Here is a 17,389-nt window from a genome sequence, read left to right as displayed (position 1 = left end):
GTACAGTATATACATATGAGATGAGTGATGAAGGGTAGATAAACAAAGTGGCAGATTTTCAAAAATATGCTTTTCAACCAAAGCTACACAAGCATTTGTGTAAAAGTATTGATAGCCTAGCATAGCATTAAGCCTAGCATTCAGCAGGCAACATTTGCACAAAAACAAGAAAAGCATTCATTCCGTTTTGTTCATCACGTTTGGCTAAGAAAAACACCGGAAAATGCAGTCACTTACAACCAAACTTTTTTCCAAATTAGTTCCATAATATCGACAGAAACATGGCAAACGTTGTTTAGAATCAATCCTCAAGGTGTTTTTCACATATCTATTCGATAATCTATCAGTGGTGGCAGTTGCCTTCTCATCAGAAGAAAACGGAAAAATACTGCAGCTGGAGATTACGCAATAATTGCGACGGAGGACACCAAGCGACCACCTGGTAGATGTAGTCTCTTATGGTCAATCTTCCAATGATATGCCTACAAATACGTCACAGTGCTGCAGACACCTAGGGGAAAACGTGGAAAACGTAAGCTGACTCCTAGCTCATTCACAGCCATATACAGAGTCATTGCCATTTGCATAAAATAGACGGAGACCAGTCTTATCAATAATAGGTAACAGAATTTATTCTCGGAGCGCGCTGCCACGTTACCACGAGCAACAGTTTATATACAATAACAACATGACGTCCTTTCATTGCTTAAAAAATGAATCTCCTCCTCTCGACCGAGACAAAGGGAACTTTAAAAGTTCATTCATGTAACGGCTTTCTTGACTTGAAGGAGAGGCGGACCAAAACGCAGCGTGGTGGTTATTCATGGTACTTTAATAAAGACACTATACATGAATAAACTAACAAAACAAGAAATGTGCAAAACCAAAACAGTCCTATCTGGTGCAAACACGGAGACAGGAACAATCACCCACAAACACACAGTGAAACCCAGGCTACCTAAGTATGATTTTCAATCAACTAATGACACCTGCCTCTGATTGAGAACCATACCAGGCCGAAACATAGAAATACCCAAAACCTAGAAAAACTAACAGACTGGCCACCCAACTCACGCCCTGACCATACTAAATAATGACAAAACATAGGAAATAAAGGTCAGAACGTGACAATTCAAAGTTCATTCTGATCCCCCTAACACAGGACACACAACAAAACTGAATTAACTTTTGACTCCTCACCATTATCGATCACCACTTAGCTGACAGTTCTAATTCTAATCTATTTTAAATACCCCAGAGCTCAGTTTCGTCGGTTCAACCATAGGTTAACTACCTTATCTGTTTACTTAATCCACAAACCATTCCTTTCTTCCTAGTTGGAATGGTGTTCATTAACTATAATTACTCCTTGTCCGTGTCACACAATCCCTTCTTATGAACTCATGTTGTTTATCAGATATAATAAAACAGAGTATACGTTTACTTAGTCACAGTTTCATTTAAAATAAGACTATTGTTCAGTAATTTAGTCATAATTTTCCTAACACTAGTGATATATTTTTCCATCAATTTCCATTATTAAAGTGGCTGGAGTTGAGTCAGTATGTTGGCAGCAGCCACTCAATGTTAGTGGTGGCTGTTTAACAGTCTGATGGCCTTGAGATAGAAGCTGTTTTTCAGTCTCTCGGTCCCAGCTTTGATGCACCTGTACTGACCTCGCCTTCTGGATGATAGCGGGTGAACATGCAGTGGCTCGGGTGGTTGTTGTCCTTGATGATCTTTATGGCCTTCCTGTGACATTGGGAGGTGTAGGTGTCCTGGAGGGCAGGTAGTTTGCGTTGTGCAGACCTCACTACCCTCTGAAGTGCCATACGGTTGTGGGAGGAGCAGTTGCCGTACTAGGCGGTGATACAGCCCGACAGGATGCACGACAGGATGCCCGACAGGATGCCCGACAGGATGCACGACAGGATGCCCGACAGGATCCCCGACAGGATGCCCGACAGGATGCCCGACAGGATGCCCGACAGGATGCACGACAGGATGCCCGACAGGCCGGCAGGATGCTCTCGATTGTGCATCTGTAGAAGTTTGTGAGTGCTTTTGGTGGCAAGCCAAATTTCTTCAGCCTCCTGAGGTGGAAGAGGCTGAAGAAAACACATCAGCCAGCTGGTCTGCGCATGCTCTGAGGATGCGGCTGGGGATGCCGTTTGGGCCTGCAGCCTTGCGAGGGTTAACTTGTTTACATTTTTTACTCACGTTGGCTGCAGTGAAGGAGAGCCTGCAGGTTTTGGTAGCGGGCTGTGTCAGCGGCACTGTATTTTCCTCAAAGTGAGCAAAAAAGTTATTTAGTCTGTCTGGGAGCAAGGCATCCTGGTCCACGACAGGGCTAGTTTTCTTTTTGTAATCCGTGATTGACTGTAGACCCTGCTACATACCTCGTGTCTGAGCCGTTGAATTGCGACTCTACTTTGTCTCTATACTGACACTTAGCTTGTTTGATTGCCTTGCGGAGGGAATAGCTACGCTGTTTGTATTCGGTCATGTTTCCGGTCACCTTGCCCTGGTTAAAAGCAGTGGTTCGCGCTTTCAGTTTCGTGCGAATGCTGCCATCAATCCACGGTTTCTGGTTTGGGAATGTTTAATCGTTGCTGTGGGTATAGCATCGACGATACACTTTCTAATGAACTCGCTCACCGAATCAGCGTATTCGTCAATGTTGTTGTTGGACGCAATGCGGAACATATCCCAATCCACGTGATCGAAGCAGTCTTGAAACGTGGAATCAGATTGGTCGGACCAGCATTGAACAGACCACAGCGTGGGAGCATCTTCTTTTAGTTTCTGTCTGTAGGCTGGAAGCAACAAAATGGAGTCGTGGTCAGCTTTTCCGAAAGGAGGGTGGGGGAGGGCCTTATATGCGTCGGGGAAGTTAGAATAACAATGATCCAGGGTTTTACCAGCCCTGGTAGCACAATCGATATGCTGATAGAATTTAGGGAGTCTTGTTTTCAGATTAGCCTTGTTAAAATCCCCAGCTACAATGAATGCAGCCTCAGGATATGTGGTTTCCAGTTTACATAGAGTCAAATATCAGCTAACCACGTCATATTATATAGCAATCTGATGCCAGATTGTCGACAGTCCAGTCGATGATGTAGCATGCAACCATTAGTTGACGAGACCAGGGGTATATTCATTAGGAACCAAATAGAATCAAGCAGAAGCAATCGGAACGAAACGGGAAGGGACCCTACCTGAATTTGTCCAGTAAAAAAATAAAAAATCTGTGCAAACCGTTTTGCCACGGAAACCAATTAATACAAAACAAGATCAGAGAATCACCTGTTTAAATGTGGAATGTGCTCCATCTCCCTGCAGGAGACCATGTTGCAATAGATTACATGGACGTCAGCAGCCTACAGCGGCCTCCCAAATAGAACCCTATCCTCTATATAGTCCACTAAGATGGGGTCTGGTCAAAAGTAGCTGTAGTGTTGCATGCTGGGAATTGACAGTGATGTAGGGTACTTGTGGAAAACCACCCTGACAGTAGACAGGAGAGTGGATGGGGTTTGAGGGAGAAAACAGCAAGACACTCTTATTTCACAACTGCAGTGCAATCTTTGTTTCCATTTCCCTTCAGCTCCATCTCTCTCCTCTACCTCCATCTCTCCTCTACCTCTACCTCCATCTCTCTCCTCTACCTCTACCTCCATCTCTCTCCTCTACCTCTACCTCCATCTCTCTCCTCTACCTCCATCTCTCTCCTCTACCTCCATCTCTCTCCTCTACCTCCATCTCTCTCCTCTACCTCTACCTCCATCTCTCTCCTCTACCTCTACCTCCATCTCTCTCCTCTACATCCATCTCTCTCCTCTACCTCTACCTCCATCTCTCTCCTCTACCTCCATCTCTCTCCTCTACCTCCATCTCTCTCCTCTACCTCCATCTCTCTCCTCTACCTCCATCTCTCTCCTCTACATCCATCTCTCTCCTCTACATCCATCTCTCTCCTCTACACATCCATCTCTCTCCTCTACATCCATCTCTCTCCTCTACATCCATCTCTCTCCTCTACATCCATCTCTCTCCTCTCATCCATCTCTCTCCTCTACATCCATCTCTCTCCTCTACCTCCATCTCCTCTACCTCCATCTCTCTCCTCTACCTCCTCTCCATCTCTCTCCTCTACCTCCATCTCTCTCCTCTACCTCTATATCCATCTCTCTCCTCTACCTCTATATCCATCTCTCTCCTCTACCTCCATCTCCATCTCCCTCCTCTACTTCCACCTCCATCGCCCTCCATCTCTCTACTCTACCTCTATATCCATCTCTCTCCTCTACCTCCACCTCCATCTCTCCTCCTCTACCTCCATCTCTCTCCTCTACCTCCATCTCTCTCCTCTACCTCCATCTCTCTCCTCTACCTCCATCTCTCTCTCTCTCCACCTCCATCTCTCATCTCTCCATCCTCTCCTCTACCTCCATCTCTCTCTCTACCTCTACCTCCATCTCTCTCCTCTCCACCTCTACCTCCATCTCTCTCCTCTCCACATCCATCTCTCTCTCTACATCCACTCTCTCCATCTCTCTCCTCCTCCATCTCTCTCTCTCCACCTCCATCCATCTCTCTCCTCTACCATCCATCTCTCTCCTCTACCTCCATCCATCTCTCCTCTCCACATCCATCTCTCTCCTCTCTCTCTCCTCTACATCCATCTCTCTCTCTCTCCACATCCATCTCTCTCCTCTACATCCATCTCTCTCCTCTACATCCATCTCTCTCCTCTCTCCACATCCATCTCTCTCCTCTACATCCATCTCTCTCCTCTACATCCATCTCTCTCCTCTACATCCATCTCTCTCCTCTACATCCATCTCTCTCCTCTACCTCCATCTCTCTCCTCTACCTCCATCTCTCTCCTCTCTCCACCTCCATCTCTCTCCCTCTCCACCTCCATCTCTCTCCTCTACCTCTATATCCATCTCTCTCCTCTACCTCTATATCCATCTCTCTCCTCTACCTCCATCTCCATCTCCCTCCTCTACCTCCATCTCCTCCTCCTCTATCCTCTCCATCTCTCATCTCTCTACCTCTATATCCATCTCTCTCCTCTATCCATCTCCTCTCTACCTCCATCTCCACCTCCACCTCCCATCTCTCTCTCTACCTCTACCTCCATCTCTCTCCTCTACCTCCATCTCTCTCCTCTACCTCCATCTCTCTCCTCTACCTCCATCTCTCTCCTCTACCTCCATCTCTCTCCTCTCTCCACCTCTACCTCCATCTCTCTCCTCTACCTCTACCTCCACCTCCATCCATCTCTCTCCTCTACATCCATCTCTCTCTCTCCTCTACCTCCATCTCTCTCCTCTACCTCCATCTCTCTCCTCTACCTCCACATCCATCTCTCTCCTCTACATCCATCTCTCTCCTCTACATCCATCTCTCTCCTCTACATCCATCTCTCCTCTACATCCATCTCTCTCCTCTACATCCATCTCTCTCCTCTACATCCATCTCTCTCCTCTACATCCATCTCTCTCCTCTACATCCATCTCTCTCCTCTACCTCCATCTCTCTCCTCTACCTCCATCTCTCTCCTCATCTCTCTCCTCTCCATCTCTCTCCTCTACATCCATCTCTCTCCTCTACATCCATCTCTCTCTCTACATCCACCTCATCCATATCCATCTCTCTCCTCTCCACCTCTATATCCATCTCTCTCCTATACCTCCATCTCCCTCCTCTACCTCCATCGCCCTCCATCTCTCTACTCTACCTCTATATCCATCTCTCTCCTCTACCTCCACCTCCATCTCTCTCCTCTACCTCCATCTCTCTCCTCTACCTCCATCTCTCTCCTCTACCTCCATCTCTCTCCTCTACCTCTACCTACATCTCTCTCTTCTATCTCTCCTCCACCTCTAATCTCTCCTCCATCTCTCTCTCTCTCCTCCAACTCTCTATCTCTCTCTCTCTCCTCCATCTCTCTCTCTCTCTCTCCATCTCTAATCCATCTCCATCTCTCCACCTCTCCTCCATCTCTCTCTCTCCTCCATCTCTCTCTCTATCACTCTTTCTCTATCACTCTTTCTCTACTCTACCTCTCCTCTACCTCCATCTCTCATATTCATATATATATATATATATATATATATATATATATATATGTATATGTATATGTATATGTATACGTATATACGTATATACACATATATATCAATGAATTGGTGAGGGCACAAGAGCAGGCTGCAGACCTCAATAAGACTAAAATAATGGTGTTCCAAAAAAGGTCCAGTTTCCAGGACCACAAATACAAATTCCATCTAGACACCGTTACCCTAGAGCGCACAAAAAACTATACATACCTCGTCCTAAACATCAGTGCCACAGGTAACTTCCACAAAGCTGTGAACGATCTGAGAGACCAGGCAAGAAAGGCCTTCTATGCCATCAAAAGGAATTTGACATACCAATTAGGATCTGGCTAAAAATACTTGAAACGGTTCTAGAACCCATTGCCCTTTATGGTTGTGAGGTCTGGGGTCCGCTCACCAACCAAGAATTCACAAAATGGGACATACACCAAATTGAGACTCTGCACGCAGAATTATGCAAAAATATCCTCCGCGTAGAACGTATAAAAACAAATTAGTGCATGCAGAACAGAATTAGGCCGATACCCGCTAATTGTTAAAATCCAGAAAATTGCTGTTAAATTCTACAACCACCTAAAAGGAAGCGATTCCCAAACCTTCCATAACAAAGCCATCACCTACAGAGAGATGAACCTGGAGAAGAGTCCCATAAGCAAGCTGGTCCTGGGGCTCTGTTCACCTACACAAACACACCCTACAGAGCCCCAGGACAGCAACACAATTAGACCCAACCAAATCATGAGAAAACAAAATGATAATTACTTGATACATTGGAAAGAATTAACAAAAAAACATAGCAAACTATAATACTATTTGGTCCTAAACAGAGAGTACACAGTGGCAGAATATATAACTACTGTGACTTACCCAAACGTAAGGAAAGCTTTGACTATGTACAGACTCAGTGAGCATAGCCTTGCTATTGAGAAAGGCCGCCGTAGGCAGACTTGGCTCTACAGAGAAGACAGGCTATGTGCTCACTGCCCACAAAATGAGGTGTAAACTGAGCTGCACTTCCTAACCTCCTGCCCAATTTATGACCATATTAGAGAGACATATGTCCCTCAGATTACACAGACCCACAAAGAATTTGAAAACAAATCCAGTTTTAATTAACTCCCATATATACTGGGTGAAATACCACAGTGTGCCATCACAGCAGCAAGATGTGTGACCTGTTGCCACGAGAAAAGGGCAACCAGTGAAGAACAAACACCAACTATTTGCATATCGTTAAAACATTGTAAGTAGACATAAAATGACTTTTGAAATGTCTTTATTCTTTTTTGGAACTTTTGTGAGTGTAATGTTTACTGTTCATTTTGATAGATGATCAACAAAGGGATAAACAATTGAACTTGCTTTGACAATGTAAACAACTGTTTCCCATGTATGGCAGGGCAGGTAGCCTAGTGGTTAGAGCATTGGGACAGTAACTGAAAAGGGGCTGGATCAAATCCCAGAGCTTTACAATGTAAAAATATGTTGTTCTACTCCTGAACAAAGCAGTTAACCAACTGTTCCCCAGGTTCTGTGGATGTTGATTAAGGCAGCTCCCTGCACCTGATTCCAAGGGGTTGGGTTAAATGTGGAACACACATTTCAGTTGTTCAACTGACTAGGTATTTCCCTTTCCAAATTAAGCCCCTTGAATTGAATTCAGAGAGAGAGAGGATCCAACAGAATGAACTCTTCAGAAACTCTTTATTTGTATATTCCTAGAGACTATCGGTAACATCTCAGCTATCTACGAACCTTATTCTTACCCCAACCACAACCTCAGCAAGCAGTTGCTTATCAACAGATAGTTTGTTGATAGTATGACCATCTGTGGAGCATCTGGAGTTTCCAAATAAAGTGTCACCTAATATTTTCATATTTTCCTCTCAAGCTGTTATGAATGTCAAGGATTGGGAGCTTTTCAATGACTTGACACAAATGTTTTAGAAGATCCAGCAGACACACACACACACACACGCGCATCAGATAACAATATTGACGAATACGCTGATTCGGTGTGCGAGTTCATTAGAACGTGCGTTGAAGATGTCGTTCCCATAGCAACGATGAAAACATTCCCTAACCAGAAACCGTGGATTGATGGCAGCATTCGTGTGAAACTGAAAGCGCGAACCACTGCTCTTAATCAGGGCAAGGTGTCTGGTAACATGACTGAATACAAACAGTGCAGCTATTCCCTCCGCAAGGCTATCAAACAAGCTAAGCGTCAGTACAGAGACAAAGTAGAATCTCAATTCAACGGCTCAGACACAAGAGGCATGTGGCAGGGTCTACAGTCAATCACGGACTACAGGAAGAAATCCAGGCCAGTCACGGACCAGGATGTCTTGCTCCCAGGCAGACTAAATAACTTTTTTGCCCGCTTTGAGGACAATACAGTGCCACTGACACAGCCTGCAACGAAAACATGCGGTCTCTCCTTCACTGCAGCCGAAGTGAGTAAGACATTTAAACGTGTTAACCCTCGCAAGGCTGCAGGCCCAGACGGCATCCCCAGCCGCGCCCTCAGAGCATGCGCAGACCAGCTGGCCGGTGTGTTTACGGACATATTCAATCAATCCCTATACCAGTCTGCTGTTCCCACATGCTTCAAGAGGGCCACCATTGTTCCTGTTCCCAAGAAAGCTAAGGTAACTGAGCTAAACGACTACCGCCCCGTAGCACTCACATCCGTCATCATGAAGTGCTTTGAGAGACTATTCAAGGACCATATCACTTCCACCCTACCTGACACCCTAGACCCACTCCAATTTGCCTACCGCCCAAATAGGTCCACAGACGATGCAATCTCAACCACACTGCACACTGCCCTAACCCATCTGGACAAGAGGAATACCTATGTGAGAATGCTGTTCATCGACTACAGCTCGGCATTCAACACCATAGTACCCTCCAAGCTCGTCATCAAGCTCGAGACCCTGGGTCTCGACCCCGCCCTGTGCAACTGGGTACTGGACTTCCTGACGGGCCGCCCCCAGGTGGTGAGGGTAGGCAACAACATCTCCTCCCCGCTGATCCTCAACACTGGGGCCCCACAAGGGTGCGTTCTGAGCCCTCTCCTGTACTCCCTGTTCACCCACGACTGAGTGGCCACGCACGCCTCCAACTCAATCATCAAGTTTGCGGACGACACAACAGTGGTAGGCTTGATTACCAACACCGACGAGACGGCCTACAGGGAGGAGGTGAGGGCCCTCAGAGTGTGGTGTCAGGAAAATAACCTCACACTCAACGTCAACAAAACTAAGGAGATGATTGTGGACTTCAGGAAACAGCAGAGGGAACACCCCCCTATCCACATCGATGGAACAGTAGTGGAGAGGGTAGCAAGTTTTAAGTTCCTCGGCATACACATCACAGACAAACTGAATTGGTCCACTCACACAGACAGCATCGTGAAGAAGGCGCAGCAGCGCCTCTTCAACCTCAGGAGGCTGAAGAAATTCGGCTTGTCACCAAAAGCACTCACAAACTTCTACAGATGCACAATCGAGAGCATCCTGGCGGGCTGTATCACCGCCTGGTACGGCAACTGCTCCGCCCTCAACCGTAAGGCTCTCCAGAGGGTAGTGAGGTCTGCACAACGCATCACCGGGGGCAAACTACCTGCCTTCCAGGACACCTACACCTCCCAATGTCACAGGAAGGCCATAAAGATCATCAAGGACAACAACCACCCGAGCCACTGCATGTTCACCCCGCTATCATCCAGAAGGCGAGGTCAGTACAGGTGCATCAAAGCTGGGACCGAGAGACTGAAAAACAGCTTATATCTCAAGGCCATCAGACTGTTAAACAGCCACAACTAACATTGAGTGGCTGCTGCCAACACACTGACAATGACACTGACTCAACTCCAGCCACTTTAATAATGGGAATTGATGGGAAATTATGTAAATATATCACTAGCCACTTTAAACAATGCTACCTTATATTATGTTACTTACCCTACATTATTCATCTCATATGCATACGTATATACTGTACTCTATATCATCGACTGCATCCTTATGTAATACATGTATCACTAGCCACTTTAACTATGCCACTTGGTTTACATACTCATCTCATATGTATATACTGTACTCGATATCATCTACTGTATCTTGCCTATGCTGCTCTGTACCATCACTCATTCATATATCCTTATGTACATATTCTTCATCCCCTTACACTGTGTATAAGACAGTAGTTTTGGAATTGTTAGTTAGATTACTTGTTGGTTATTACTGCATTGTCGGAACTAGAAGCACAAGCATTTCACTACACTCGCATTAACATCTGCTAACCATGTGTATGTGACAAATAAAATTTGATTTGATTTGATTTGACACACGGATGATGCACAAACCTGGGTTGTCTTTATCCCTTTACAGAGGTTCTTTATTCAAAACACTGTTACCTCGGTAACACACCGGCACTTTCGTTCACTATTTGTAACGTGGAAGTGAGGTGTGAGACGTGGCAGGAATCAGAGTGCTGAAAGCTGAAAGGTTATAGGAAGGTTTCCGTGTCACAGTCTGCAGAGAATGCTCTTTTCAATACTGTCAACCTGGTTTACTGCAGACTCAGAGAATGCTCTTTTCAATACTGTAAACCTGGTTTACTGCAGACTCAGAGTAAGCTCTTTTCAAGACTGTAAACCTGGTTTACTGCAGACTCAGAGAATGCTCTTTTCAATACTGTAAACCTGGTTTACTGCAGGCTCAGAGTAAGCTCTTTTCAAGACTGTAAACCTGGTTTACCGCAGGCTCAGAGTAAGCTCTTTTCAAGACTGTAAACCTGGTTTACTGCAGACTCAGAGTAAGCTCTTTTCAACATCTTTACACATTTTGTTACATTACAGCCTTATTCTAAAATGGATTAAATCATTGTTTTTCCTCGTCAATCTACACACAATACCCCATAATGACATCACAATACCCCATAATGACATCACAATACCCCATAATGACATCACAATACCCCATAATGTCAAAGTGAAAAAAAATTTTTTTAAAGGTTTGCAAATGTATTAAAAATAAAAGACAGAAATACCTTATTTACATAAGTATTCAAACCCTTTGCTATGAGACTTGAAATTGAGCTCAAGTACATCCTGTTTCCATTGATCGTCCTTGAGATGTTTCAACAACTTGATTGGAGTCCACCTGCGGTAAATTCAATTAATTGGACATGATTTGGAAAGGCACACACCTGTTGAAATAAGGTCCCACAGTCGACAGTGCATGTCAGAGCAAAAACCAAGCCATGAGGTCGATGGAGTTGTCCGTAGAGCTCCGAGACAGGATTGTGTCGAGGCAAAGATCAGGGGAAGGGCACCAAAAAATGTCTGCAGCATTGATGGTCCCCAAGAACACAGTGACCTCCATCGTTCTTAAATGGAAGAAGTTTGGAACCACCAGGACTCTTCCTAGAGCTGGTTGCCCGGCCAAACTGAGCAATCGGGCGGGAAGGGCCTTGGTCAGGGAAGTGACCAAGAACCCGATGGTCACTCTGACAGAGCTCCAGTGTTTCTCTGTGGAGATGGGAGAACCTTCCAGAAGGACAACCATCTTAGCAGCACTCCACCAATCAGGCCTGTATGGTAGAGTGGCTAGTCGGAAGACACTCCTCAGTAAAAGGCACATGACAGCCCTCAAACCCAGTGCACGCGTTTTCACTGCTCAAGAGTCCAATGGTGGCGAGCTTTACACTACTCCAGCCGATGCTTGGCATGGCATATGGTGATCTTAGGCTTGTGTGCAGCTGCTAGTAGATGGAAACTTCATTTCATGAAGCTCCTGATGAACAGTTATTGTGCTGACGTTGATTCCAGAGGCAGTTTGGAACTCAGTAGGGAGGGTTGCAACCCCGAGGACAGGTGATTTTTAGCTTCAGCACTCGGCGGTTCCGTTCTGTGAGCTTGTGTTGCCTACCACTTCGCGGCTGAGCCGTTGTTGCTCCTAGACGTTTCCTAGACGTTTCCACTTCACAGTAACAGAACTTACAGTTGACCGGGGGCAACTCTAGACAGAAATTTGACGAACTGACTATTTGTAAAGTTGGCATCCTATGACGGTGCAATGTTCAAATTCACTGAGCTCTTCAGTACGGCCGTTCTACCGTCAATGTTTTCCTATGGAGATTGCATGGCTGTGTGCTCAATTTTATACACCTGTCAGCAGCGGGTGTGGCTGAAATAGCTGAATCCACTAATTTGAAGGGGTGTCCACATACTTTTATATACATAGTGTATCTTGTGCTTGGATTGTGACTTAGTCTGGGTTTAATTCCAGTCTGCAAATGAATCATTGATATGTTGGATTCACGCCTCCATCTCAAACTACAATCTAAGTTTAAAGAAAATGAATCCACTTTAAATAAAGTTTGATTTGATTTAGTCCTATTCTTTTTAACTTTGATTCTTGGTGGAGATAGAGACATGAATCCCACATCAGTTATTCATTGGTAAACAAACTGGAAATAAAGTAAGACTAAAAGTCAGTATCACAAAATATACTTCTCCTTCAAATGTTTATATTTGGTTGCGTTGACAAACAAACACATTTCAATATCACTGTTGAAATGCAGTAAAGAGTGTTGACACGTTAACAACATGCTTGAAGCGCTTGTGATGTGTTGTACTGCTGTGTACAATAATAAACCTTGCAAGGGGTGTGTGTTGTTTTGTATTATGTTTGGCTTGTATTAAAGCAGAAATAGAGATAAGGGAATATGATCAATCAGTAATCAATATATAATGTTAGTATAGTTACCATAGAAAACTGTTAGTTACCATAGAATACTGTTAGTTACCATAGAAAACTGTTAGTATAGTTACCATAGAAAACTGTTAGTATGGTTACCATAGAATACTGTTAGTTACCATAGAATACTGTTAGTTACCATAGAATACTGTTAGTTACCATAGAATACTGTTAGTTACCATAGAATACTGTTAGTTACCATAGAAAACTGTTAGTATAGTTACCATAGAATACTGTTAGTTACGATAGAAAACTGTTAGTTACGATAGAAAACTGTTAGTATAGTTACCATAGAATACTGTTAGTTACCATAGAAAACTGTTAGTTACCATAGAAAACTGTTAGTACAGTTACCATAGAAACATGTTAGAATAGTTACCATAGAATACTGTTGGTATAGTTACCATAGAAAACTGTTAGTATAGTTACCATAGAAAACTGTTAGTATAGTTACCATAGAAAACTGTTGGTATAGTTACCATAGAAAACTGTTAGTATAGTTACCATAGAAAACTGTTAGTTACCATAGAAAACTGTTAGTACAGTTACCATAGAAACATGTTAGAATAGTTACCATAGAAAACTGTTGGTATAGTTACCATAGAAAACTGTTAGTATAGTTACCATAGAAAACTGTTAGTTACCATAGAAAACTGTTAGTATAGTTACCATAGAAAACTGTTAGTATAGTTACCATAGAAACATGTTAGTATAGTTACCATATAAAACTGTTAGTTACCATACAATACTGTTAGTTACCATAGAATACTGTTAGTTACCATAGAATACTGTTAGTTACCATAGAAAACTGTTAGTTACCATAGAAAACTGTTAGTATAGTTACCATAGAAAACTGTTAGTATAGTTACCATAGAAAACTATTAGTTACCATAGAATACTGTTAGTTACCATAGAAAACTGTTAGTATAGTTACCATAGAAAACTGAAACACCCCATATGCCTTCAATGTCTCCAAATATGAATCATCCAGCCCATTGTGTATCTCATTACACCACCATATGTCATGTCTTGAATTTTGCAGGCAGACGGATCAAAAGTATGTTTACAATGTAATATTTCTGACACTTAACATTCTAACTCTGCCCGCAACCTCCGAACTTGATAACATTGAGTCATTATTAGTTTTACACTTAAGGCATGACTCTGGCTTTGTGCTGTAGAATTTGTGAATTTTGTCTGTTGGGAGGCAGGTCTGATGGAGGGCTGTGTTTGGGGCAGGTCTGATGGGAGTGGGGGCAGGTCTGATGGAGGGCTGGGTTTGGGGCAGGTTTGATGGGGGGCAGGTCTGATGGGAGGGGCAGGTCTGTTGGAGGGCTGGGTTTGGGGCAGGTCTGATGAGAGTGGGGGCAGGTCTGATGGAGGGCTGGGTTTGGGGCAGGTTTGATGGGAGGGGGCAGGTCTGATGGAGGGCTGGGTTTGGGGCAGGTGTGATGGGAGTGGGGGCAGGTCTGATGGAGGGCTGGGTTTGGGGCAGTTTTGATGGGGGGCAGGTCTGATGGGAGGGGGGCAGGTCTGATGGAGGGCTGGGTTTGGGGCAGGTTTGATAGGAGGGGGGCAGGTCTGATGGAGGGCTGGGTTTGGGGCAGGTGTGATGGGAGGGGGGCAGGTCTGATGGAGGGCTGGGTTTGGGGCAGGTGTGATGAAGGGCTGGGTTTGGGGCAGGTTTGATGGGGGGGCAGGTCTGATGGAGGGCTGGGTTTGGGGCAGGTTTGATGGGGGGCAGGTCTGATGGAGGGCTGGGTTTGGGGCAGGTGTGATGGAGGGCTGGGTTTGGGGCAGGTTTGATAGGGGGCTGTGTTTGGGGCAGGTTTGATGGGGGGGCAGGTCTGATGGAGGGCTGGGTTTGGGGCAGGTTTGATGGGAGGGGGGCTGGTCTGATGGGAGGGGGGCAGGTCTGATGGAGGGCTGGGTTTGGGGCAGGTTTGATGGGAGGGGGTGCAGGTCTGATGGGAGGGGGGAAGGTCTGATGGAGGGCTGGGTTTGGGGCAGGTTTGATGGGAGGGGGCATGTCTGATGGAGGGCTGGGCTTGTGGCAGGGTTGATGGGAGAGGGGGTGGCATGTCTGATGGAGGGCTGGGTTTGGGGCAGGTTTGATGAGAAGGGGGAATGAAGGACTGATGGGAGATGAGGAGAGGAAAGGGATGAGGAAGCAAGAGAGAGGGAGAGAAAGGGAGGTGGGAGAGAGGAGGGGCGGGATGGATTATGAAGAAAGGGTGGGTAGCAGCTATGATGGGAGAGACGGAATGAGGGAGGTAGGGAAGGAGAGAGGTAAGAAGGGAGGGAAGGAGGGAGGTAGGGAAGGAGAGAGGGAAGAAGAGAGGGAAGGAGGGAGTGGAGAGAGGGAAGAAGAGAGGGAAGGAGGGAGGTAGGGAAGGAGAGAGGGAAGGAGGGAGGTAGGGAAGGAGAGAGGGAAGGAGAGAGGGAAGTCCTTTTTGGAATACATTATTGAGTTCTGATGATTGACACAAGGATTTACGAGAGAATTAGGATGATGACATTACAGTGGACAAGAAATATGTTGTGAATCACAGAGGAGAGAGGGAGAGAGAGAGGGAGGGAGAGAGGGAGAGAGAGAGAGAGAGAGAATGCTAAATTATCCTGGCACAGTTGTTTGGGATTTCTATTGGCTTGTCGTTGAACTGAGATGGCCCATTGCTTTAGTGCAGGGTTCTTAAACTTTTTCAGCTTGAGAAATTGACTTGACCTCCCGTAACCCACATTGTCCTCCAACGACCCAAATTAAGAAGAAATAGTGTGTGATTATAGATGTGTTGTCATAACTCACGACCCACCTCTCAACTGCCCAGGGCCCACTTTAAAGTCACTCCCAAGCCCTCGACTGTTGAATGTGCTCTGGATATGTATGTACTTGACATTTTTACCTTTATTTAACTCGGCAAGTCAGTTAAGAATAAATTCTTATTTTCAATGACAGCCTAGGAACAGTGGGTTAACTGCCTGTTCAGGGGCAGAACGACAGATTTGTACCTTGTCAGCTCAGGGGTTTGAACTTGCAACCTTCCGGTTACTGGAGCCCATTGATGTAATATTGATGTAATATATTCCTTATTCCCCCCTGCTTCCACATAAAAATACTTGAGCCAAATACACCGACTTCACAAAAAGAAGGGTTGGCTGAGAGGACACAGAAATCTGTACACAGCCGGGTTTCTGTTAACGATGATGGCGTCCAAAATAGCAACGTGTGGAGAGATAAGAGGATCAGATATCAGTGAAGTAATGATGTGTAAAAGAAACATGATCCTGTATATTTTCAGCGTACTAATGGATAAGATGGGCGGGGGGGGTGAGATGGAACATTGGTTCACAGGGCATGACACACCTGATCCTTCTAATGAGTTTTTCCTAGCCTCTGTTCTTCTCCCTCCTCATTGGCTTGCTCTTTGTGGTTTTAGGCTGGGTATCTGTAAAGCACTTTACGAAGGGCTTTATAAAATACATGTGATTGATTTTTAAATTGGATTAATTGATCCTGGTAGGGTTGGTGTTTTGCTCCCCCTGGCTCACTGTGTGGGGCTCTGATGCCTTTAACCTAATGAGGTTTCACCAAGCATCTATGTAGGCTTTATGATGCATTTATGTAGGCTTTATGAAGAATCTATGTAGGCTTTATGAAGCATCTATGTAGGCTTTATGAAGCATCTATGTAGGCTTTATGAAGAATCTATGTAGGCTTTATGAAGCATTTATGTAGGCTTTATGAAGCATCTATGTAGGCTTTATGAAGCATCTATGTAGGCTTTATGAAGCATTTATGTAGGCTTTATGAAGCATTTATGTAGGCTTTATGAAGCATCTATGTAGGCTTTATGAAGCATCTATGTAGGCTTTATGAAGAATCTATGTAGGCTTTATGAAGCATTTATGTAGGCTTTATGAAGCATCTATGTAGAGTTTAAATATAATGTATGTAGGCTTTATGAAGCATTTATGTAAGCTGTATGAAGCTTTTATGTAGGCCTAATGAGGCATCTATGTAGGCCTAATGAGGCATCTATATAGGCCTAATGAGGCATCTATGTAGGCCTAATGAGGCATCTATGTAGGCCTAATGAGGCATATATGTAGGCCTAATGAGGCATCTATGTAGGCCTAATGAGGCATCTATGTAGGCCTAATGAGGCATCTATGTAGGTCTAATGAGGCATCTATATAGGCCCAATGAGGCATCTATGTAGGCCTAATGAGGCATATATGTAGGTCTAATGAGGCATCTATGTAGGCCTAATGAGGCATATATGTAGGCCCAATGAGGCATCTATGTTGGCGTTACCTATGGGGCTCCAGAGTGGAGAAGTGGTCTAACTACTAGAGGCCTCTGGCACTGCATCTCAGTGCACGAGGCGTCAGTACAGACACCCTGGTTCGAATCCAGGCTGTATCACAACCAGCTGTGATTGGGAGTCCCATAGGGCAGTGCACAAATGGCCCAGCGTCGTCTGGGTTTGG

General features: G+C 44.9%; 1 protein-coding gene across 1 annotated transcript; it reads right to left on the bottom strand.

Moving 5' to 3' along the window:
* Positions 1 to 14,049: 14,049 nt before the first annotated feature.
* Positions 14,050 to 14,979, bottom strand: LOC121839704 (extensin-like). The gene has a single exon (XM_042299956.1). The coding sequence runs from the start codon at positions 14,977 to 14,979 to the stop codon at positions 14,050 to 14,052; it is 930 nt and encodes a 309-aa protein (XP_042155890.1).
* Positions 14,980 to 17,389: the final 2,410 nt, after the last annotated feature.

Source organism: Oncorhynchus tshawytscha, linkage group LG16 (genome assembly GCF_018296145.1).
Source record: "Oncorhynchus tshawytscha isolate Ot180627B linkage group LG16, Otsh_v2.0, whole genome shotgun sequence".
Taxonomy (NCBI): domain Eukaryota; kingdom Metazoa; phylum Chordata; class Actinopteri; order Salmoniformes; family Salmonidae; genus Oncorhynchus; species Oncorhynchus tshawytscha.
The sequence above is the reverse complement of the archived record's forward strand: the minus strand, read 5'-3'. Positions and strand labels throughout refer to the sequence as shown.

What these genes read in the sequence shown, in the direction of transcription:
- LOC121839704 (XM_042299956.1), bottom strand. Translation starts at nt 14,979, where the DNA reads ATGCCACCCCCTCTCCCATCAACCCTGCCACAAGCCCAGCCCTCCATC.